This window comes from Argopecten irradians, chromosome 16 (genome assembly GCF_041381155.1).
Source record: "Argopecten irradians isolate NY chromosome 16, Ai_NY, whole genome shotgun sequence".
Lineage (NCBI taxonomy): Eukaryota > Metazoa > Mollusca > Bivalvia > Pectinida > Pectinidae > Argopecten > Argopecten irradians.
The window spans coordinates 9,135,794-9,162,736 of NC_091149.1; the positions used below are offsets into that span (position 1 = coordinate 9,135,794).

At 33.9% G+C, this 26,943-nt stretch overlaps 1 protein-coding gene across 1 annotated transcript in view; it reads left to right on the forward strand.

The window, feature by feature from the left end:
- The window catches only part of LOC138310628 (allatotropins-like), a 49,919-nt gene extending 25,535 nt beyond the window's left edge, over nt 1-24,384 (forward strand). Inside the window, exons 2-4 of the mRNA XM_069251909.1 lie at nt 13,603-13,813; nt 22,728-22,819; nt 23,491-24,384. Of these exons, the coding sequence (XP_069108010.1) occupies nt 13,614-13,813; nt 22,728-22,819; nt 23,491-23,540 (342 nt within the window). The 5' untranslated portion in view covers nt 13,603-13,613 and the 3' untranslated portion in view covers nt 23,541-24,384. The remainder of the gene's footprint in view (nt 1-13,602; nt 13,814-22,727; nt 22,820-23,490) is intronic.
- Nucleotides 24,385-26,943: the final 2,559 nt, after the last annotated feature.

The following is a 26,943-nucleotide window of genomic DNA, read 5'->3' on the forward strand; positions in this document are numbered from 1 at the left end:
AGTTTTCAGACATGATACTTTTTCGACAAGGAAATATCGAACCTTTGAAACTTATTTATCTTGATCATTCTCAAAAAAGAATAATATATACCATAAATAATAGGTAAAGTGTGAAAGTAACTAGATAACGCATATTTTTCAATTATGAAATATCATATAAAATAGAGTACTGTAAAAGACAAATTTTTGAGAGATACACATTTTTTACAAAGGTCTTGAATGCGAATTGAAATGTTTCGAGAAATATTCTACAAAACATATGTATTTATATAGGATCGTCCTTCACATTCCGTTGCCGCGAATTTAACTGTGGTTACAATAAAAATGTAAATATTGTAGATACAAAAGACTTCCAGATATCCAGCAATTCGTATTAACGTATACAAGTTCTACTAGAAATGCTTCATAGAATGGATGTATTTCCCTTCATTATCATTGCGGATACGAAAAAAAAAGAAAGAAAAAAAAGAAAAAAAAACACACACACACACACACACACACACACAAACACAAACAAAAAAACACAAAAAAACACACACACACACACACACACACACACAAACAAAAAATGAATAAAAGTTATATGTCTGTGATGTGGTTAAGTTTTATTTCAAAATTTCAAAAAGAAAAAAAAACAGCATTTATATGTTATTAACAAGTCCTCTTGATATTTCCGTATTCTCTCGCTTAAACGTTTTGACTTTTACGGATAAGATACCGAAACCATAGATTTTAGCTATAGTAGACAACAAATTCATGTAGCAATGTCTATCATGCGTTCAAGTAATAGCGTTTCAAGTACAAGTTTTATGCATCACGATAAATAGATTAAGAACTTAAATACAAAATATTCCTAACACATTGAGCTCAATAACAGTAACGTTGCATTTGTGATTGGAAATATAATTTTCTCCTATATCTGGACCTAAGGCAGTGAAGAAACAACAAGAGACCGCTATTAACTAAACTAGCATTCGAAGCCTGTTATCAAAACCATAGTGGTATGACAAAAAATCCATATCAGTTTCCATGTCATGAGTATATTATAGTGTGCCAGGAATCTTCATAATGTGTAATGGTCGTGCATTTGATGTTAATCTGGAAACTGTAAATAGCAAACGCAATAATATCGCATTACAATGCCAAACGGCTGTATATCATCGATACCAGTATAACTGTCAATATTATAGCTAGTTGTAATAAAAGACGTTTTCTTTGGGTAATTTGATTTCGATCGCGATGTCAAATTTTTATTTTTAATCAGAACTCAATTTGTTAAAAGCCACATACTATACTAGAATATTGATTTGATAATCACAAAATTAAATTCATATTCAAACGTATCCATTTAATCTAAGTTTTTATAAGTCACATACTAAACTAGAATATTGATTTGATAATCATAAAATAAAATTCACATTTACATATATCCATTAAGAATAATCCTACAATATTGATTTGATAATCACAAAAAGAAATTTACATCTAAATGTATCCAATAAAAATATATATATTTGGTATTTTATTCACTTAACTTACCGATGTCATGTATAATTACATAAATGTTATTACATTGGAAACGGCCGTGTTAATTACAAATATTTACAGTGGGCTTAAAGTAGTCATGCTTGCAATGAATGCAATTAGATTGATAAGGTGATAACGACTATAGCCAAAGCTATAAAGAAATACCAGACCATCCATTGTTCTCCTACAATAGAGCTTGCATATCTCGGGTAGAAAAGGGGGAAATAAAATGCATCATACATGTATCAGGGATTGTCAATATTGAATTTGACTGTATAGCACTCGGAGTGTTCCTGGATACCACATTGGCGAGCAGCCATATCCTTGGCCTCTTCTACTCTTAACATGTCACTGGTTCTATACACCGCTATCGTTTGTCAATGTTAAATGCAATCCACGCCTTCATGAAAGCAACAAACAAAACCCAATCAGTAGGCAAACATATAATAACATATTTTCTTTAAAATGCATCAAAATATTTCAAGCCATCCTGAGTTTAAAAGAAAATTAAACCGTGTTCTAATTAACCAATTTCAATCAGAAACAAAATGTGAATAACGGTAATTTTAATCGTTAAAAATAATTAAATAATTTATTTTCTGGATTTTATTTATTTTTGCATTTTTTCTAGCCTTTTAACAGCCAGAGTCATTAAATGATCTGATATATTTAGAAAATGGAGGTAAGTTCATCAGAGAAAAAACATCAATCAGCGGTCAATAACTGTTTACTTCTCTATTTATATTGTATAAAATACTTATATGTATTTACAGTTGATTGTGTCGCTGGATCAATATTAGTCCATCAGGTTTTTGGTGACTTAGACGATAAACTGTGACATCTGACGTCAGGAGCAATTGACGTTGCCGTATATTTATCCCTGTACTACTAAATTGATAAAGTTACGCATTAAACTATGTAGATGCTTCTTCAGACCTTCTTCAGACCTATTTATATATACCATAAATGTAAGAACAATATATGTTAATGGGTTGTTTTTTTAACTCTTAGCTCAATTTGCGGGTTTCTGCCTTAACGATTATTAGGTTAAAACTGGAAAATCGTTCCTTAACGACGATATACTTCTACACTTTGTCTTGAAATGCTTTTTATGCCATCGTCGTTTTTTTTTTATAAATATAGTATATAATATACGCTTAAGAAGCACACGTGTAAACTCTACTTTGTTTTATGATAACAATACTAGCAAATATTTCACATTAGAAGTGACAAGTAGTTGTAAATGTAAATATATGAATTTAAAACGAGGTAACTAGAAGCAAATACATTGGATATAAAGCATTAAACTGTCTTCCAATGGAATATTTGGTCTATATGGATTCCATAAAATAATGTAGGAAGATAGTTTAGTACTTATATTTACATTATTAACTCATCTCAGGGATCTGTTTAAGTTAGATCAGAAAACCCGTTTATCAACGACGATTTAATCCACAAGATGGAACAGCCATTTTGACGGTGATCAGTTGACGAAAATATGTCAACATTAGTGACGTCATAATGGTCACTTTGTTGGTGTCAGTTATACCCCCATTGACTTCACTTAGCCTTGTTTGTTCAGTTATAACAGAAACACTGGTTATCAACGACGATTTAATCCACAAGATGGAACAGCCATTTTAACGGTGATCAGTTGACGTTACTATATCAACATTAGTGACGTCATAATGGTCACGTTTTGGGTGTCAGTTATACACCCACTGACTTCACTTTGCATTGTTAAAGTATATAGTAGAAGTGACTAATGAATGTAAATATATTAGATCATGTTGTTACTCGAAACCACATAGCTGCAGCATCTGTGGCTATACCACTTATGAAAGTATCCATTAAACGTCAATACCTATTGTATTCATTATATAACCATGGTCAATACAGCTTAAACAGGCTTTGCACTCCTACGACTTTGTACTTCGTAACTCATATGAATACCGATTAACACACTAGAACGAATCTATTCCTGACTTTGAAATTCCTTAAAATTAAAGCGATTGTGTATATTGATCAGTATATAGTATTTTCTACTTACTATTAACTATTATCGAAGATTTTCCGGCCACTTAAACCACAGATTTTGTGACGTCATGTATTTCCGAGCGTAACGTCATACTTTTCGGAGAAAACGACGTGAATTGCGCTCACAAAATAATGAGGTCACAATCAACAACTACCTGCAAGGGAGCTAACTCTGTAATATGCAAAGACGGACTATGTTGATTAACCTTCCTTATCTAGATATCGTCAAACTAAACACGTATAACATATAAAAAATGACAATAATTCATTTTTCTACTTTCATACGAAATCCAACTTTCTGATTGAAGCATTTTTTCCTAGCTCTATGGAAAAACATTCTGGAATGGTGCAAAAGTCCGACATTATCGTGACGTCACAATATACACATCTACGTTGCGTAATAAAATGGAAAAAAGTAATCCCTTGAAAAATCAATGGAATGGTATGTTTGCAAACTTTTGTGAGAATCCTAGCGGCGGATTGACACATTTCGCAAACAAAAAATTCTTCATATCCCGTTGAAATTTTAAAAAAATAGTGACATCTATGTTTAAATGAATAATAAAATGCAAAGATAATATCACCATCCATCAATTACAGAATACTTCTTCTGAGATTGAATTGTCCACCAAGGTGATTCATGGGGTAACCATGAGGAATGAAATTGTCTTGATATACGTACATTCTAACAGGTGTTTATTTCCCTAATCATTTAACTATCTTCAAATTTATGTCTCTCATGCATCGTATATCGTATGTTTTTATTGCCTCACATAAACATTATTTAAACTGAATCACTCCATTGTTGAAACTCAGGTGTCTTTTTTATGAAGTCATTTTTTCAATATCACTACAAATGGTAATACATTTCAAATTTGCATCAAAACAAAGCCATTTATGTACTATTTATTACAAGCAGACATAATAAATCACAATGTATTGCAGCTTATACATCTATAGATATCATTGGTATTTGATAGATTGTGCGATAGGGAATAGAATTACACCTGGAGATTTACACCCTGATTGACATATCGTCAAGCTTTTACTTGCGCCAAGGTGAATTATGTCCTTGCTCGACAGTAGTATCAAATCCGATGGGAAATTCATGCATTTGCCGCATTTCATCCCGTTGGGAGTATTATCTATTTTCATTTTTTTTTTTTTTTTTCAAAATGATACTATAACGATCATTAATAGTAAAACGATATGTCAAGTCAATTAATGTATATAAATTTTGTATTTTATGTTGATATTCACTTGCATCTACAATATTTTTGAGCAAGCGGATATGAGACCATGCGTCTTATCGTCAGCTCGTTTATTTATTTATTTATTTATTTTTGTTTATATAGTTGGTCAAGTTAAAATAGTTTCAGAGTGGAAATAGTGTTTTGTTTTATGTGGTATATGTAAGGTAGCAGTATCATGTACTAAACCAATTAGAAATTGAATATTGTGTTATGTCATTTTAATAGTCGATTAGATTCTTTAACATTTTATCTTAATGTCAAATTTAATTGTATGATAATTTTCCTAGCTCTAATTCCTTGGTGCTGACGTCCTGACAAAAACATTTTGAGAATCTTCTCTACTGAGAAGTCAAAGTTTTACTATCACTAACATATTTTTCAAATATTTATTTTCGTATATAATATCTCATATCCATACCATTTTGAAATTGTAATATGTATCGTTATGGAAATGTGCTTAATTATGCACTATTCTTTATCAAAGATAATTTTTGACTCCAAATGTGACAATATAGGTTACCACCCAAGGAGATATATTCCATATTAATTATATATATTCGATTAATATGACGGTTTTAGATCTTCTGAACTTTAACGTAACTGATCAATAGCTAATTCTAAATCATTCACGTAAAAGTTGCATGGTCTATCAATTCCGCTTTTTTTTGTCATAGTGAAAACTCTTTAAGTGTTATACACATTTTTCTCCGTCTATCCGAGGTCTAAACGTTATATTTTTACCACTTTTTATATAGCACTGGGAGTATTTTTAATTATAAAAGTAAAAAAAATACTGTTTAACGTGTACACGTTTAAAATAGCTCGGACGTATTTGAACTGTGACGATCTTTTCCGATCTGTACTAGTATTGCCGATATTGAGCACGCCATACGGCTCGGGAGGTTCCGATCTATACGAGTATCGTCGATATCGGTCACATGATGAAACTCGGTTTTCCGATATTACCCGAAAGTTTGAAACATGGCGTTGACTGTGGCGGCCCTTTCAAAACGTGTGATATTTCATGCGACATTTACCGTTATGTCAATAGTGTATTGTTATTTTTATGGATCTGAACCATCATATATAGGCATTCATACACACATATTGTATGTTTTATGAGAGTTTGTGATGGTGAAATTTACAGGAAATACAACTTTAATATGTCTAAGTTTTTTTTTATTTTTTATTTTTTATTTTAATCTACTTTACAAACATATTCGACCAGAACTCGGTCCTAGCGTAAAAGGCGTCACCTGCATGCACTTGGTCTACTGCACAAACTGTGACAGAGGGTACACAAATTATATGGAAATTTTGGGTGAAAACCAACGACTATGGACTGGCTATTCCCAAATACCGCTATCTAAGGTAATGGTGAAACGGTTTATAGGAGAGAAGAACATGTAGGAGCAGAACAGGATTCGAACCCGGGACCTCCGAACACTGGCCTAATGTTCAACAGCTTAGATACCTGGTCACCGATAATCGAAGCGGTCATTCATTATAGCCTGGTATGGGAATCAATAAGAAAGAACGATAGATAGAGTTCTGTTACGTATATTTTCTCCGACTTAACTTTGTACTTTTCTATTATTAGGAAGATATCACCAGTTAATCACATGAAATACCGGGAACAAAACTGTCGCTTCACAAACACCAAGCACAGTATATCAAATTCCATACAGATTATTACAATGCTAGACAACCGAGCAGAAACATATTATGTATATAATAGTTATAGTTAGAGCCCAATGATGGACAATTTGCCTACAGCCTAACAGAAAAACTCTCCGAACAGATTTCATTATCATCATATATCCGTTTGGTAATCCTTCAATCCTCGCGTTGTCTCTTTGACCTGTCGCATTATCTTCAGCGTCGGTTAGAAGCAGCTCCGGCCGCCCATCGATCTATCATAGTCTAATAGCATTGTCAGGGGTAACCTGCACGTGCATTTCCAAGGACAAACAGTAATAGTTTGTAAATACACTTTCACGAGGTGTTCACGCCCGATTGTTCAGATACCGATTCTTTCGGATGGAGCAAATTATTGGGTCCTGAGGGAATCTTCGTTGACCCAGACGCCGTGACACCTCCGCTTCTATTTTCATGTGCTTTTTCCACTTCATATCGGCATAAATTGAAGATTTTGTGCTTTACTACACCTGGGCTTGTTTCTGATATTGCATCAACTACCAATCAACAACTATTGTCATTCTAAGACGGCAAGCTACACCTGATGCAATGGCCTCTGGGTTGGTCCCCACATTTAATTGCATGTGGGTGTTTTGGACTAATACATGCACTTTTCACCATTACACAGCAAACATGCTTGTTTGGAAGTCACATTTGATAGTTCACCCTATGTCTCATCAACATCTATTACTAATTGGAATCCGTTTTAAATCATTAAGATATGCAGGAAACTTTATGATCTTCTTATTTATGGATGTTCAACGAACTAGAGATACTATTCTTTTAACAAGAGGAAGCTAATTTTACTGGAGTCTTGCAGGCCCGACTTTATTTTTAATTTCTAAATTTAAAAATTGAGTTTTATTAGAAAATATAATGCCATTTCAAGTTTGATTTATTGCACTCATGCACGCGATTTTCTTCAGTAATATTTAGAACGTACGGATTAGTCTGTCATGGGTTTTCCTACACACGCACTAATGATGGGACATATAGTGAAGTCATATTCTTCTGAATCACCGCACTGTTGATACCTGCAATGATATTGTAACATTTTCAATTTAAATGCATGTTCCGACATATGGTACGTGCACTTTCGTTTAAATAAAATTGTTCAAAATAGAAATTCATTTACCATATCCTCTGTCTTCATTCTCTTCACTCTTCTATAGTGGGAAAAGAATGATGGTGATGTAACAGATATGTTTGAATTGTTTGTTATAACTTTGAACCGAACTGCTGTCTTCAGCCTTTGGTGTTATATAAAAGTTTGGTTTCAATGTTGACAAGAACACATATCTTACAAAAGCTTACAAATGCATATCATTTCTTGATTATACATTTAATTAAATCACTTTTAATACATAAATGCAAATACCATAAATAACTTTTTTGCGATATACAAAATTTTGTGTAATTTCGCGTTAAGTTGATATGCGAATTCAACTGTTTTGCGAATTCATATACAAAACCTATGACACAAGGAAACTTATATATATATATATATGTAATTCTATTTAAGAATTAATATTTTTCGAATATGTTGAATTTAACAGAGACGGGATTGTTGAATAAATGGAGACGCAAATGTTGATGTTGAGTTAACAGAGACGCAAATGTTGAATTAACAGAAACGCGAGTGTTGAATTAGCGGAGACGGGATGCATTATTCACACGCTAAAATAAAGTGAATTACAGTAGTAAGGGCTAATGTAATGAATAGCTCTACAAATATATACTAAGCAAAGTGTTATAATAAATTACTCTGCTTCTGCTATTCATGATTATTGCGTGGAGACGTTTTACAAATCCCAATGACACCATATCAGTGCTTTAAAAACGGCATTACAAAGACTCTCCTAGAGGTCAGCATTGTTAATAGTTTTACTTGACCTAGGCTGTTAACCAACATATCCCATATCCATTATTTATGGAAAGAAAATGTACGGTGAGGAAGACTCTAAATGAACCATATCGTTACAAATGGGATGTCTAAAGTTCAATGGTTTAGTGGGATATCATTTAGATGGTTGACAGCCATGACAGAATACGAGAATGCTTTCTCCCAATGGCTTAGATGGTACAGCTCAGCCTAACGGGTGTCATCAGTTTTGGTCTATCAACCATAATTTCAGGTCAACGAGCAACAAATGATGAGGCTACCATTGATAATGGTTTGGTTTATAGTTGTATATGTTATAAGGACTTGTTAGGTTTAGTGGGAGAAGGAAATCAAGAATACAAAATACACCCACGACTTACTATAACAGTATCTGCCAGTCACCTCATTCCGAAATAGCAACCACCATACCAGGTCCCGATTTATCGAAACAAACTTGAGTCAAAAATGGATTTGAGTTAAAATTTTGCGTGAAGGTTACATGAGGAGAACGTAAGCATTTTTATTTTGAGAAATCGAAGCTATTGGCTAGTGACTGAACGTTACATCCCGTTAATCTCTCCACCATCATATTGAAATTTTCAGTTTGTAAATCGTAAGCTATTAAACCAGCTACACCATGAGCTCAAATGTAAAATACAGTTCATCTAATAACTACGTTCAGAGACCGACATTTTGTCACGACGTCATCGAATCCTGACGTGACGACATTTTTGCTATTGTCAAATCATGACGTCAAATTGAATTTCCATCCAATAGAACATGTTCCAGGTTACAGAACACTAGCGACAAATGCAAACAATTTTATATGGAAGAAGTTACTGGATATCAGGCAAATTGTGTGATAAAATGAAATACAAAAGTACAGTGATAATTTTAAATACTTGGGTTATTTCCAAATCAATTTGTGTAGATTGAAAAACAACTTGTTCTGGATATTTGAGACAGGATTCGCCTTAACCAAAATATAATGTTATCTCATGATATATGCTTACTGAAAATTTGAAAAATATCAAAAAAAAAATGAAACAATTTTCTTTATATTACGAAAACAAAACAGTTTATCAAGGTGGTCATATTTTGTCGGAGCCTTAATGCATCGTAGACAGTTATCAATATTCATCCTTTTGAATCTTATTTCACAGTCTAAATATATCCACTATCTTGATGCCTTCTATGCGGTTATCATTATTCCGAAAGTATTTTCCATGTTATTCTCTTTCACACATGGTTTTGCATTTCGTGAATCCATTTTAATGGTGCCTCGGGTTGACTGACAACTATACAATTGATCGATACATCGTCTACGAATTTCTTCATTCGGTGTTGATTGTAATTTTGACCTCACTCAAAAAACCGAATCTTTATCAAAGTATGTTTTGATCGATACATCGGCTAGTATGTCTTTCATTCAGTGTTAATTGTAATTTTGACCTCACTCAAAAACAAATTCTTTAACAAAACACGATTTCTATTAAAGAGCAGTTTTTAATTTGTATAGAAATAATACATGTTTTGTACGCTTAATCAAAAACTAATTCCTTGTCATAATGGGTTTTTTTCTGTCGAAAATAATATTCAAATCTGTATTAAAGTAATACGTAATTGATCATTTAACAAACACAACAATTTCATCGTCAAAACATGCATTCTATCAAAGGCAGAATTCAAATTTGTATTTAAGTCATAACAGTTTTGATCACTCTAATGAAATAAACTCGCCTACTAACTGGAGAATACGAATTGCAAAGCATTCTTTTAAGACAAGAAATGGCTTCTTTAGATCGATATAAGTGATTGGAACATTTAATGGTATGGTTACGTATGTGGCTACGCTAGTTATCGTTAATAGGATGGCTTATCTAAATAGAAATCGATATTGTACCAATTAGGGGCGATGGAATCCAAATTAGATAATTTAGCGCCCTCCTACTTTCTCTTTATAGGATTTACATTCTGAGCATGCCCTGTTGTCTTTCTTACATATTTTTATAACACTAGACCCGACAAAGTTCTCGAATGAAGAAGATTTGGTATTGAGGTTTCCTTTACCTTTCTTACTTATCATTTGTGCTATAAGAATTTGGACGTGAATTCCTAGTAAGTCCCGATATGGTAGGATTAAAGCAATACATGATTTCATCACTTGAATGAAATCAACTTTCCCATTACTGAACAGAAAATATGAATTGAGAAGTATTATCTTAAGACACAGAATGCCTTCTATCAATCGATATCAGTTATTGGAACGTAATTTAACTTCCTTTCCACCTTCTGTGTGTATAATTTATATTCTGAGCATTCTCTGTTGTCTTTCTTACACATTATTTACTACCGTTGAACCACACATTTCGAGAATACAGAAGACGTTTGGTACTGCTATATACGTTGTATTCCTTGAATATTCTTCACAACACGATAACCACACATTTCTTAAATGCAAAAGAAGTTTGTTAACTGTTTTGTTTTTTCATTCTTTTGTGAACTCTTATATCAGTTGACCTAAAGATATTAACAAATGTTTTACCTTGGTGTTCCATATCATTCGACAGAACAATTTGTATCAAGATCAGCTGTGCTATTAAGTTCGTTGTTAACTGTGTCCATATATGATATGTACGCAATTTGATGCATGTTACGGAATATAGTTTTAGACTCCTTATATTCTTTATATGTTTTAAATGGCATCCCTCGCGGTCTATTATAGCTTATCCACAACGGTCTATCATAAAGAGCTTCATTATGCACCTGTCTTCATTCGTGATCTTTAATATTTTCCTTGGGTATCAATTAATTCATGTAACCACAAATAAAATCTGTGGTGCCCCAATATGCCTTATATACCGTTATCATGTAGACTTAGACGTCAACATAATATTTTTTGTAATTGACTGTTATTGGTGTGCAGAAAAGACAGAACATGCTTTTGAGGCTGCAAACTAAAAAAACAATAATGCAACGTTTTGCTCTTGTATCGCGTTATGCCATAGTGTATCGCTAATAAGTAAATTTGATACATCAGTATTGGATTTAAAGAGGGGTAAAAAACCTTAGGTATCAAAAGATCAATATTTCCAACACAACCATCATTAATTCTACTATAAATTTGAGAAAGTTGAATCAGATTCATCAATAATACATCGTTGTGACGATTAATGGAAACGATGCAGAAATTTTCTGTTGGTGGTGCTATGACACACAATCACGTCCTAGGCGCTAGCGGAACCCAGTAACTGGCGTGATGTTAAGAAAATGAGTAGAACATCAAAACAGGTTACGTGTTGAAAACTTCCGAAACGTGTGAATTCGGTGATCAAATGTAATAGTTTACACTTAGTGCACACCAAAAAACCGAACGTGTATTTGAAGATAGAAATCAGTTAATGCAGCATAATATCAATACATGGAATTCTCTTCTTGTGTGAAGGTAGAAGAGACTTATTCAAAATCTTCAAATTTACAATATCATTTTTTTTAAATTTCTATTTTATACAACATGTTCCCCATTCGCATAGAGACATTTTTGTCAATAGATGGTAGATACAAATCTATATTTTCTTTGATAATTCCACCACATTAACGCAAAGATATGGACAATATACTGAAAACCAAAACTGGAACTTACGAGAAACAGAATACATGTCATCAGATCTGTTATTACAGATATGAATACTTTTGCATCACATGTGTCTTTTATTTTCCTACGTGATGCTAAAAACATGAAGACATTATGATAAACATGAGATTGAGTGTGACTCTTTATTTTTACGTCTTGTGATAGGATAGGGTAACATTTGATAAAATTTGTGAACGGACAACAAACGCATTACGCTAGTAGTTTTCAAATACAAAGTTTCTATTCCATATTGTTTCACTAACCAGATACAAAGCCGTACTTTTTGAAGAAGTGATCTTTGCATGGTGTTCACGATGATAATTTGAAAATCAAAGCATGTTATTAAGCTAGCGGAATATAAATAATGCAGGTTTTATTTTATTCCACACGAGTTAGGAGTAACACGAAATAATGTGTCGGACACTGTATGAAGGTTTATCGTGTGCAGGATCCCTCGGGGCAGGATTGGGATCTGTGATTCCGTGCGCTGTATGAATTATTAACGTCCAATAATAGAAAATCCTGTTTGTTTTTGTAGTTCGTAGTGCTTGTGTTCAAGTTAATTAATAGTCTAATTGTCCATGCCTTGATTCATGAATTAACCAGTGAGGCCCTAGGACATTCCAGGTCACATGTCAGATTATCTGACGATTTGATGTACGTCTGAGTACAAATCCATCTGCGTCTGCTCAGAGGAACTATGGCAGCATGGTCAGTATACGAACCTGCAGGCCATTTTGATACTGCAGCTTAAATTCCAGCTGTTGCCATAGTGATTTTGTCAAGGTCATTATTATTGATATGATTGTCCATAGTCAGTAATTTCTACGTCACGATGGCTATTTCCTCTTGGACTAGGTAACTGGCATCGGTTATCTGAAAGTCGTATCGACCGTATTCGAGTCATTCGAGTTGTTTGATATTTTTTTTATTATCTTAAATAGGTGTGTGTATCGAGTGTGCGTTTAGTATTCAAATGATATACTTGGCCCAGTTGTTCTAAAGAAGATTTGACTAATCACAACTTACATGTAACGATAATTTTGAAACCAACATAAATTTTTTTTTTTTTAAACACGTTAAAATATTTCATGACATTCATAGTATTCGATACTCTACATACTTGTTCATTTTAGAAAATATTGAACAATAATTTTTGCAGTAAATCAAGTAATTCAGCTAATCACCTTTTGATCAACGCTTTAAATATATAGACTCATGTCTAACCATCGTTTTGATTCAGATAGAAATATATTTTTTTAATTTTGTCGCATTTTACCAACTTTTTAATACATTGAAAAATGCCTATAGAATGTACTGTAAACATTTTTTTTCTCAGGCGATTTACGTTTGTCAATATATTCAGCTGTATATCACCTAAAGTGAATTTGAAAGGCACTCCATTCAGTTGACAAATCCGCGAATATTATACTTGTTTTGGAATAGAAATCGCAAAATTTAGTAGCCGCAAAAGAAAGATGGTCTGTTGTACTTGTTTTGCCTTTACGTAAACAATTTATCGTAAAACAAATATAATTTCGACAATTAACGCCATTTGTTTCTGATTACAGATATTCCCAACATGAGGACCTGTTGCTGCGTTTTAGTGCTATGTGTTGTGACTGTCTCCATAATTGATGCATTCCCCCAAAGAACTCTCACGAGAACAAAACGTGGTTTCAGACAAGGAATCGTCATGCGTATAGGACACGGATTCGGAAAAAGGGGAGATAACATGTTTGAAGATTTTGATCGAGGTTCAGAAGAGGATAATGAATCACAGTAAGTAAAATCAGAATCTTAGATTTAAGATATTCAATGTGAATGATAAGAACGTATTGGACAGAATGCTTACATTACAGAAAGGTATCCTCGATATTCCAGGGATTACTATCAATGACGTTATATCCACCCCTGGATTATATCATAATAGAACTGAAGGCAGTTCAAAAGAAAACAAATCTGACCAATCACAGACCTTCAAAGACTTCCTTTGAAGAGACGCCTAATTTCAAATCACACAGTTAACCACAATGTACCTTTATACGATTATTTTGATGTACATCAAAGGATCAAATTACATGTGTCTTCTCCCGTCTCCAGTTTTACTATGAGATAGTCCAGGAATGGATATAAAGACAGTAAAAGTTAACCCTGGAGTATTGAGGATCGAAAGAAGTGAACGATCAGAAGGTATATGAATTATGAAAATCCCAATAATACTTTGATTTGCTTGGTTTAACGTTATGATGTAAACAAACATGACAATTAAGGGAAGTTCGAGATCAATGAGGTGGAGAAAAGCCGAGTTCCTAAACAAAACCCAACCGTCAGAGGTCTTTATCTGACATCTGTGCCACATGGACATCAAACTCACGACCCAGGGGTAGAGGGTTTGTGGTAATATATCGAGACAACTTAACCACTCCTCCATATTTCCCATTCAATTTTGAACCATATGTTGACCCACAGAGTATCATATAATGCGATAGTGAATGGTTGATGGAACCTGATTGCATTCTACTCGATAACTCATCATTCCTTGTTCAAAATATACGTGGCATGTCAAATCAAATACAATATGTCTTTTATTTGTGGTTAGAGATCACTTGTTTAAATTTGATAATATAAACCTTTCAGAATACTGTGAATCGGCTTTCTTTCGCGGCTAATAAATTTCGCGATTTTCCTTTCAAAGTAATTTCCGCGAAGATTAAATTTCGCGACTTGAAATTGAATCGGAATGCGTACTCTTGAGTTTGACTGTGCAAGACATGTGAAAGATATTTGTTCACCGAGATAAAATATTGCGAAAATCGCGAAAATAAATCGCACGCAAAAATTGTAGAAGTAGTATTACACCACCAATTCCAACATCCTCATGACCATATCGATTTGGTTTATATCAGGATTGTTTATGCACAGTAAGGATTATAGGCTTTGTACGTGGTGTAATAACAAAACTCCTCTTCGACAGTGCAGTTTTTATTGCTTGATACAACACGTGCGGAAATATGGGTTTGATCGCGGTCTGTTGTATGTTTTATGGTGTGAACATGATCTTGCGTCGGTGTTAAATACTTGCTATGCGACAAGCATTTCATAGACTCGGATGTATTTTTATAAGCGGTGTGATGTGACGATAAACCCACGGTAAACTTTGACCGTCTTAATTAAATTACTTTCCGGACCATTGTCAACGATGACAGATTATGTGCTATGTTCTCTTGCTAGATTAGTATGACACTTTCATAGATGCCATAAATGTCTCTGGTTTATGATAAATCATTTACATCCAGGGCTTGTCAGTCGGTGATGAATCTCCAACATCGCCTTTCCAATAAGCTTCAGCAATAAAATACTACAGTATTTTATCACTTTCCCCCTAGACTACATTTTTTCGCATATGTCTAACTGAAGCAATGCATTAAGCAATAAAATCGAAGTGGTGCACTAAAAACTACACTCAATAGTAATAGCACATCTCTATGTTAGCGCACACATTATATGTGTGTTGCAGATACAACTTTCATTTCAATACTAAAACTAATAAATGACAATTAAAAGACCCAAATATTAGATGACTTATGTACATAGAATTATTATGGCCTATTGCAATCGAATTTGCTATGATTGATGTCAAATTAAGAACATCTGGCAATGCATTTCAAACGCTAGGAGATGGAAGCAGCAGTCGGACCTGGATTCGAACCAGGAGCATTACCAGTGGTACTACCTGGGCCCCGTTTCACGAACATTCCTTAAATTTTAGGAATTCCTTAACTTTAATTTCTGCATAGGAAAACATTACTGATTTAAATAAAAATGCTCCTAAACTTAAGATTTTGTCCTTAACTTTTGTAATGTTTATTATATCGGAAAATTTAAGTTAAGAAATTCATTAAAATTAAAGGATGTTAATGAATCTGGACCCCAACTAAGATGATGAAACTTAGGTCCGGGTCCAGTTTCACGAGCTTTCTTTAAATTTAAGGAATCATTACCTAATTTTTCCGTAAAAAGCATCGAATAAGTCAAGGGAGAAACCTGAGTTAAAGAACTTTCCTAAACTAAGGTAATGTTTTCCTACTAGGAAAATTACGTTGATGAGACAAGTTCCTGGATAGAACTACTTCAGTCTAGTCACACATACATTTCTTACGCTGTGACCAACACATAGTAACATTTGCAGGCTTTGAGAATAAAATGAGAGAATTGTAGTATATCATCTTGAAATAGACTAGGTCGATCTTATATAACCATGTTCTTAAATTCATTTGTGAATAACCCGTCTATTGGTGGAAGGGTTCCCATCACAGTGTAATCGAGTATGTTATACAGCCTCTGTTTCCATATGCATCAGTGTTGGTATATTGTTGCACTGTGGAAATATGGTTTGCTTCTTGTGGAAGTTATTGCACACGTTTATAGGGTTTTAATATTTCTTTAATAGTATACAATTGTAACGCTTTTTTCTTCTTGATAATTCAATAGTATTTTGCCTCGGAATATGAATAAACACCCACTGCTCCTAGTTTTGTTAAATGATGATGATGTTTTGCCATATCAAACTTGAGATTTATTGCATAAAGATGTTTATGATAGTAGTTCTTGTGTCACTTATATTAGACTGTGGGAGTAACGCGAAGGGTCGTGGTGTGTCATCCTGATGTGCACTGGGTCTATCTCATATCATCATGTTCCTCAATCCATTCGTGGGTAATCCGTTTAGTAGTTTTAGGGTTTCTTTCTAGGTGTAGCCCTGTATGTACATTGTATACCGTCCTGGCCCCGATTTCTCGAAAAAAAGTGCTGACTTAAGTCAAAATCAAAACTTAAGTTGTTCTCCTTATGTAACTTATGTGAATCAAATTGACTTAAGTCAGTTTTTGACTTAAGTTTGTTTCGAGAAATCGGGGCCTGATAGATCAAGTGCACCAACATAATGATACAGCATTTGTGTTGTTATATCGTGGAAATATGTCACATTGCTTCTTGTGGAAGTGTAAAGTCATAGCACTTATTTACAACGTTATGATATACCTCAAGGAGTAAAGTCTATTTAATCATAAATTGATATCTAGAAGACCTAGATACCAAATTGAAGGATATATATTACTACCATTAGTTATGAGTCGCTCTCTTTATCAACTTCAAAAGATGCAGTATATTTCGTTGTCTCCTGAAATGCATTTGGATTTATTATGACATAGTCCATGGGTGGAATATTGAGATTGATGTGTGTAATGGTTTCCTGTATCGCAGCACATCGACGACGATAGGCAGGTTTATAACCAACGATAACGTAAACACGTTTCTAGCAACCTTGTGTGTCCATCTCTTTATTCCGGGGTTCTTGTACAAGAGAGCAGGGGCAAGGGACATAAAACTAATATCAAACATAATCATAGGTATAACACTACTATTACTACAATGTGTAATAAGATGTAACTGCTGATTATCGTGATCCGACGGGTGTAATAAATGTGTGACAAAATATATACGATAGGCCGTAAAACTTCTGAATAAAAAATAAAGCATTTCACTGTAAAACACAACATTATCCAATAATTGGTATATTGCATTAATCGATCAGTTTACATGTATGATAAAGAAAACACATCTTTTGCATCCAAAAAGACTATTTGGCATTGTATTTCAATTCGTATTTTGTCATTGCACTATCTAAATGAGTATTCATGAAAAAAGGTACACCCATACGTAAACGACGCATCGACTGTTATTTCAAATACAGTACTACTAAATTCTTTAATATTTGTGAACTCCTGCTGAACAAATGCTTTCAAAATCACCCTAACATTTTCACAATACGCATCATCCTATTCATCCCACAACATGACAAAATGCGATAAGAGCGGCCATCTGATTGGTCCATGGGGCGATCAGTCACCTGCACGTGAGACAGGCAGCACTCCTGATGGAATCATTTGACCACAAATGCCCTGATTCCGTATTAATGTATCACGCTCAGTCTGCCGAGTTTATTGCTCTCGGTTGCTTGGTTGCAGCTTTTGTCAATATAATCTCCCAAAGGACTAATGAGACGACGGTTTTAATTGGTCATTCTATTGATCAATGGGGGCGATCTCAAAGGTCAATATCGAAATGTGTATCCCCTTGTGGATCGCCCGTTGACGAGCATTGCAGTAAATCTGTGTATTTATCGGGCATTTGTTTATACCATTAGTTGATAAAAGTGTGTTTGATCTTACTATTAATTTAGCCTGCTCACATGACTGGATATCATAACATATAAACTTGCGCAGGTTATAGTAACCTTGAGTTTTGTACACAAAGGCGGAGACAATTTGTGACTTTGCAAACACAAATTGTTGCTAGTTGATGTAACTCACCTGTCAAAGTAAATGTTATTGACAGGGTGAAATAACATTGCGTTAGTTTATGCATCATAATAATAAATGTTGTATGCGTTACGGTCTGTTGGTTTTGTTTTCTGATCCTGCCTGCTTACATCCGGTTTGTTGATTTTGGTTTTTCTCATATCCTAAATGATTACAGATATACTGGACATACATGTACCAAGATAGCTGTGCTTTAGTATGTTTGCGTTGGTTCCATTGCTTTATCAGAGTAGAAGTGCATTCAAAGTAATCAGATGTAAGTCAAACAGACTGAAATATCGAACATCCATGTTTAGTAAATGCCTGGAGTACCCACAGAAGTGATTTATCACACTTATTTAACGTAAGGCATAATACATGCATCTCTTCAAGCGCTCCGAACCTAACTTTTAAAGTTATAATGTTTCACATTTTCGAATCAAGAAGTGCTCTCGATATGTTAATCCCCGTCATCATTCTTTCAATACATAGATTTTAATTTTAAAAGCGCAAATAAGAGCTAAAATTGATTTTTAGCAATAATCTTTATATTCAAATCTACATTGCAGTGAAATGAGTACATACGTTCAGACTATGAAGCAACCTTGTGGTCTATAATTTCTTTTCACATTATTACAGTTTTAGCAATTGTACATTGATTTCTACAGGTATACCTCATTTAAACAAACATAAAACATAAAAAAACCAGACTAGGTACTCCATGCAGTTACAAAATATAGCTATTCGAGATTTCAATCTAAAAGACTTGTATCTGAAGATGTCCTGCGGTATAAATTATTACAGGAACTTAAGATAGGGCATGCGTCAATAAATTGCCATGTTTTGCTAAATTGTGTTTCTTTGATATTTAATATTTACTGAACAAAGTGTATCATATACACTTTGTGTTTTTGATCCAAAATTTTAATTTGACAATTCCTGCAGTGATCATGTCAGCATATCGGTCCCATTACATACCCAAACGAAAGTTTTGCGGCTATTAAATTTCACGGTTTCCGCTTCAAAATAAATTGCGAAAATTAACATTTGCAAATAAAGAACAAAAAACTATCATAATTGAGATGTAAGTTCGCGAAGATGAACTTTCGCGAATAAAGTTGGATTGTGAAATTCGCGAAGATAAATCACATGCCAATGAAAGTTGGTTTTCTGTAAATAGTGAAAATCATGAAAATAGTATAACATGATTGTTATTTTTTCATTTTGGTTAATGTGGTATATAAATGACATACATGCCAAATTATAAAACAAACCAAAAATATATGAGATGGTTTTTAGTTTGATTAGATTAGCGGCCTATCAACAGTCAGGGTCATGTAAAGACATGACAGGTTTGTTGGTGGAGGAAAGCCGGAGTACCAGGAGATAAACCAGCGACTAACGGTCAATACTTGGCAATTGCCCCACACAGGAGAAACAAGAAATATGATTCTATTGAACCGTCTATACAGATGCAAATATTACACAGGGTAATGTGTATTACGTTCACTAATGACAGTAACAATGCATTTGTAGGAACGATATCGAAAAAGTTTCTGTCTTCGGAATGGAAGCTTTCACATATTCATTTAGAAATATCTTTAAAATCCCAAGTTTTGTTTAGACGATGTTAAGTTTCCACAACTTAAACGACAGTGTATTTAATAGCAACAGAGCGCTTCGCCGGTGGTCCAGACCTGGCACACGCTCTCTCAAATTGGAGCGGCATGTTCACTCAAAGCAAATTACAACCAAAACGACCGTCTATCAAACATGTGGACAGCGTCTTAATTTAAACTATATTAATCAATTGACGGTGATAAGCATCTGCTTGAAAGACAAACTAAATTAATCATAAACCACTAACTGAATTGTTTGCCGTATTTTCACTCCACCTCTCGCTTATTGCTGTGGACATGACCAACCTCAGCTATCGCTGTCGTTTTACTGTGTGTCTTGTTATCGTCGCTCATTCAATTACGTTATCGTCGACCATAAGATACCAATTGCAGTGAGGTTTCTAAGGAGACAAAGAATATTGGAATCTGAACGATCAGCCTACGCAATTCATCTAGTCATATATACATGTATTTAACACACATTCTATTAGATTGTTCTCGGCGATTTATTGTACTTTTGGTTCGTAACATTAGGCCGAGCAACAAAAGACTATTAAGCTGTATACAACGTTTCAGAACTTTTATCATTAATATACAGTTGTTGACTGGGGTTGAGGGCAACAGATGATTTGTTGAACCCGAAGACAAACTGTTGCCCGAGGCCGAAGGCCGAGGGCAACAGTTTGTGTGAGGGTCCAACAAATCATCTGTTGCCCGAAATCCCAGTCGATAACTGTTTTGTTATACCCATTGACTCAAAACAATGCATTGACGTCACGAATTGTAGGTGTGACGTCACTCCGGTCCAACAGCACATTTTAACAGTCGATTTTAACAGTTTTTTGGACCGCTCGACGGAACAGTTCATTTATTGGCTTTTTTGGCAATAGAGTTCAAATAGGAACTATTTCATAGGGGTATAACAAAACCTTTTGTTTGGGTTTTGTTTGTGTAAAAGAGACAGCAGTGTTTAAGCTGTTCAAACATATTACCTCAAACCCTTAACCTTTGGGACCTGAGTTCGAATCCATTTTGGCCAATCGTCATGTACTGACCACAAGGCAGTGGTTTTTCTCTAGGTACTCCGACTGTCCTCCGTCATCTAATTCTGGTACGCCGTTAAAGGGAATATTTATTTATATACAATAAAATGTTATAATAAATTACTGTTTACTTTTGCTAGTTCAGACTATTAACAGAAAATGTTATAAAATGAATGATCGGTGGTATTCTCTCTAGGTACTCCGACTTTCATCCACCATCTACACTTGGCGCGACACGCATCCTTTAATGATTTTGACGTTTTAACCAAATCGTGTATATAGGTTATCCTGTAGTATTGTTTAATATCTACTTTGTAATAGCTTAAATCTCTCTAACAAATCTGAAGTTCAATGTCATTGAGTAAAAATGCTCGCGACATTGAAAGATATAATCGACACTTTGCATTAAATCTTAACAGGTGATTGCAAATAAGATTTCGACCGATCACTCATTAGTGCAACCCGGCACCTAGTCAATTTATAATGAAGTAAGTCATGCTAGGAATGCAAGATAACAGGGAAAACAATTCCTACGGGTCATGTATGCTTGTCATAATATATTTATGAAGGCACACCGAATGGGGCCTGGTGGTTCGACATATTTTCATATTTCTACTATGCATGTAATATTAAATATGGGGCCGCGGTGGCCGAGTGGTTAAGATGTCGCGAAATATTACCACAAGAGTTACAACGCTGGGTCACGAATTCGAATCCCATCTGGACCAATTGCCAGCTACTAATCGCTGTCGGTAGTTTTTATCCGGGTACTCCCGTAAATGACCCTGGCTGTTAATAGGGCGTTAAGCTAATGATAACCAAAACTGAGGGGAGTTGTTATTTCCTATAACGTTTCAAAGGTTTCTAACGCAACAAATACAATTTCGTCAGAAAACAGAAGAATATAGAAAAATATTGTTAAAGGGAACTTGAACTGTCTATCACTAGAAAATACACAAATTGATATTAAATGTTCGTATTGAAAGGCAACTTCTTCAGTAAATGGCATTCGGCAAAACGGAAAATATCATAATGGTTGCGTTATGCCAACTCAAATGTTACAAGCACCATTAGTAGTGACTGAATTGTGACAAAGATACTATTAGATATGACTGCATTGTGTGAAAGGATCGTCTGATTCGAGACAACGGGATCACATTAGAATAGAAAGGACATTTGGACGAGTTTGAAATCACGCTTCTTAAGTTTAAAAAGCATTTTCTGTAGGTTTGTTAAAATGATCCTGAATTTTGTCACCTATTTTTTGCAGATATAACAATATAAAGATGCATGTTAAACACTTTGTAATGCATTCGTTGTTACGGAATCTTCACTCTGAAGGGCCTCGAAACCATAAATGTGTTCCTAGATGTCAGAAAGGTGTGTTATATAGGATTATTAGCGTTAGGAGCTCTCGTCCATAGGGACCTGTGTGTTAATGTCACAATTTCCTTTGACAGAATCTCACGTGATTATGTAATGGTATAAATACAATAGGGAATTCTTATCGACATAGCTTTTAAGTAATGGAAAAACAGTGGAAACATATAATGTTTTGTATTGATGTTTTTTTATTATTATCTCTTTACAGGTTATGCATTAACACTACATGGTATTTAACTCTCACTGTATGACAACGAAGCATTATTAAATTTGACAAATTACATTTCAGGGTTTTAATGCGAGTGGAAGAACTAGCAGAACAGTTAGCAGAACATCCGGAAGTAGCCGAAGCCTTGATTCGAAAGTTTGTAGATACAAATGGTATGTGATCTACATAAATGACTTTAATAGTAAAATATTGTATAACTGCTTATTTTTGAGGGAATCCTATTTTCACTATTTCTCGGGTCATCGCCATGGTCGATAAAAAATGATCCGTAAAATATCAATGAAACGGTTAGATTATGTATATTTTTGAAGCCAACTCGCGAAATCATGATTCACTTAAAATTTCATTTTTAGATTTAAGTTAAAGTTTCAAAGATTTTGACCCGCAAAATAGCTTGATATACAGTATCTTATATCCTTTATATGTAACTGATGATATCTTAATGTTTATGCTATAAAATGGCATGACATTTTCCCAGTATCACTTTGCTTCTTTACGTTAAGGGACATACACATAAAAAATAATATACCGAACAATATGAAATGGTCATTTTTCTTTTTATCGACAAAACGGTAAATAAATTTTAAGTCTGATATAAGTGGACATCTTATTTTTTTAATTAGATAGCATCAACGTCAAGTATTGAAAATCCAGTTCAGTGACGACATCAATGTTACTTAATTACCAGCATTATGGTCTAAAATGATAAAAGTATTAAATTACAATAAACCGTTATAACGAAATATTGACATAATCTTTTAAATATATATATAATTCATAATTTAGATTATTTAATTTCAATTTTCCTTGCTCCTATTTGTAGGTGATGGACTTGTGACAACAGAGGAACTGCTAAGAAAAACGGAAGTATAGCACTCCAGCCAACAGAGGGATGACGTCACGTCATGTGACAGGAAGTGTCCCTCTGGATGGTCGGTATTGCGATGTATATTACACATATCCATTGCGAAAAATAAAACAGAAGAAACGGATTTCGGTGGGAAAAACAAAGTTATTTATTTATCGTAGCCCTACCTGGCAGCATACTGAACTCTGACTGATGTGGATGACCAACCATAGTAAAACGAAAATCTAAATCGAATAGAGATAGGAATATTCTATGGAATTCTTAATCGATTCTCTACAGAAAACAAAAACCAGAAAACAACTTAAAATGAACATCCACGGAATAAATTTATGTTACTTTTATGATTTCAATGTAACGACGTTTTCTTTAGCAAACTTTTCATTTGTGTTTGTTTATAATCAACTGTGTTTAAGATGCAAATACTGATAAAAGTACCTTATTTTTGAAATATTATTGTGAGAGAAAAAAGTGAAAGAAGCAACATTATGACCACATACATGTATGTAAGTGGCAAAGCAAAAAGACATATTCTTATGTAACGTAGGAAACGAGTGATTTACAGCAGTTCCTTTTAAACAGATGAGGCCGATCGTTTCCATAACTGGAACACATCGACTTGTGATTATGACCATTCGTGATATTGCGTTTATTTAGCAGTGCTATAGCAACAAAATCAGTGTCCAGAAAGTGACAGTTATGGAGTTAATGTTTCAATCAATCTTGCAAAAGACTTGTCTACAAATAACGCGTTATTAATTTATTTTTGATTTACACTACAAATAATAATGTTTCATGACTAACATTAAAGGAAAAAGGGAATGTCCTTGCGGCAGTTTATTTTTTACTCGCCTGGTGCGTTATGGTCTTGTTATTAGATTAAATATTGATATGTCAATTATTAATTGGAGTTTTAGGAGCAAAGTCTGCAATATTGGAGTGTTGTGATCGCAAATTTAATTTATTCTCCATATTTAGACGGGAAGCCATAATCGTGAAGGGAACGGCTGTTAGACATGTGCTATTCGACATTCACCAGTAACCATGTTTACATTAGACTATAACAAAAACGTTAACCTCTCTACATTGTTGTTGCCCCCCTCCCCCTCCTCCGACTAGATCTGAGGTATGGGTGTTCGGTGCATTCAGTTATAAAGCCATTCCTGTTTTCATATATCCTGTTTAGCAGTGGTATCGTTGCAGAAGCCATATCATTTAGTCTTACTTTCGAAGCCAAATAACACTATATCCATCCCACAGACATACGGAAGATATGAAATTAATACAGCGGATTTAAAGGATAGTATATTAGATAAATTCACAGGAGGAAAGCCTTACAGCTTGATTATTCATAAATGAAAATCGTTATCAGGATTATCAATTATGTCGATTGTTTTGCGACCTTTACGTTCATGTTAACTATAGTTTGAATGTACTTTTATAAAGGTAAAAATATAAATTGTAGTCAAAATGCAGAAATTTTATAAAAATGGGATATGAACCATTTTGCGTGAGAAAACTATACACTAAAACGATGAAAAAAGAGAATTTCATATATGTTTCACTGATGAAATCACAATTCAAATTCATGCTATGTTTACAAGGATTGATAAATTAATTATAATATATGTTTGCAAATTTTACAAAGAAAACAAAAACATGACTTTAATGTTGCATCATTTTTGAAAGACTAGTCATAAAATATATTTATTTTGAAACACGAAATCATGTATATCCTTCTCGGTAAACAAAATTGCGATTTCTATAAAAAAAAAGACAGGACAAAACTCAATAAAACAATTCCAAGAAAGTATTTTAAATTTACACGCTGATATCATATATCCATACAAATCATTTATTTCCCTTAAATATTTTTCGAAATGTTCAGCTTTGATTGAATGTCCAATTAACATATTTTCGTTTGATCAAAAAATCATCTTATCTTTACATTTATTTCTGAATATACTACATGTACCTAGCGTTGATTTCCATAAGTGATATTATATTATTTCAAACGTTACAATATCATTATTAATTTATTATTTCAAACATCACATCAACCGCCTCATAAAATACGAATCTATACAACTCAAGAAAGATGTATATTATTCCGATAACATTCTGGGTTCTTACACAACTAACATTATTGAGTGCACTCTCTAAGATAACTATATAGAACACAGTCGAATTCTATGTACATCTCTCTTACATTAAGCATAGCATGACATATGACAGACCGAGTGATAGAAGAACGCACTTAGCGGATTATTCTAAAGCAAGAGTTCATACACACAATTAATTTAGATCTAGTAATCTTTGCAATGAAAACGGGACAACTGGAAAAGAAAACATGGCCGCTGGATAGTCTGAATCAATTACTGGGAAAATACATCAAAAATATATACATATATATGATTGAATTTGCTGATTTTCTTATTAAAACCAATGGTCGTTTAAGGATGCACAAGTTATATTTATTTGATGTGGCAGAAAATCGGAGTATTAGAAGGAAAAACATCGACCTACAATCTACAAAGAAATTTGGTTTCCAAATTGCTACGCGTAATATGTGATAGAATAACGACGACGACATATAACATAATCGGGAACAGCATCATGATAAAACTTTTACGTGGGTGTTTTCTTATTACGAATCATGCATTCAACGATGATAGCATAATGCTGTAAATTATTTTACACCATATGAAATTACAGTGTTGTAATCTTTGTACGAATTCATTTTACACTTTTAATTGCACTGTCGCATTTATACCGGTATTAAGAAATATTCTGATGTAAACTAACATTGATAGTATATACACGTTAAATGAAGATGCACTTCAAATCAGCACCAAAAAAGTTGCTCCATTACTGTCTACTGTACTAAATATTGGTCCTGCGTTGAGGTATAAGTTATTATCGAGTTTACACCGACTCATTTTGGTTCTAAAGTAATCTTTCAAAAGACGATCAACATGTATATACGGAATGCATTGCTACTGGAAATCACTTCTGGAATTGTGAAGTTATTTAGCTTCTATGCTGCGGAACATATTGGGTTTCTTCGCTATGTATAATTTTTCTCATTACATGGACTTGGCGTCAAAACCCAGTTATTTCCGTAGCTACTCCCGGCTCATGGTGACTGCACATATCTACTTATACTGCATCCTCACACACAGTACAAAGAGGCAGAAGGAAGCAGACGACACGCATTTGTGGTGATAGCTTTACCATGGCAACGAGGACCGGAAGTTAATCATTGGGGTTAACTATGTGACACAAATGGTGGCGAATTTCAATATTAGTTCTGATTTCTTTTGGATGTCTTTCCATACAGAGACATCCCAATATATCAATATACGACAGTATGTCCTCGTTATAAGATAATAATTATTTTTTCTTTGTATT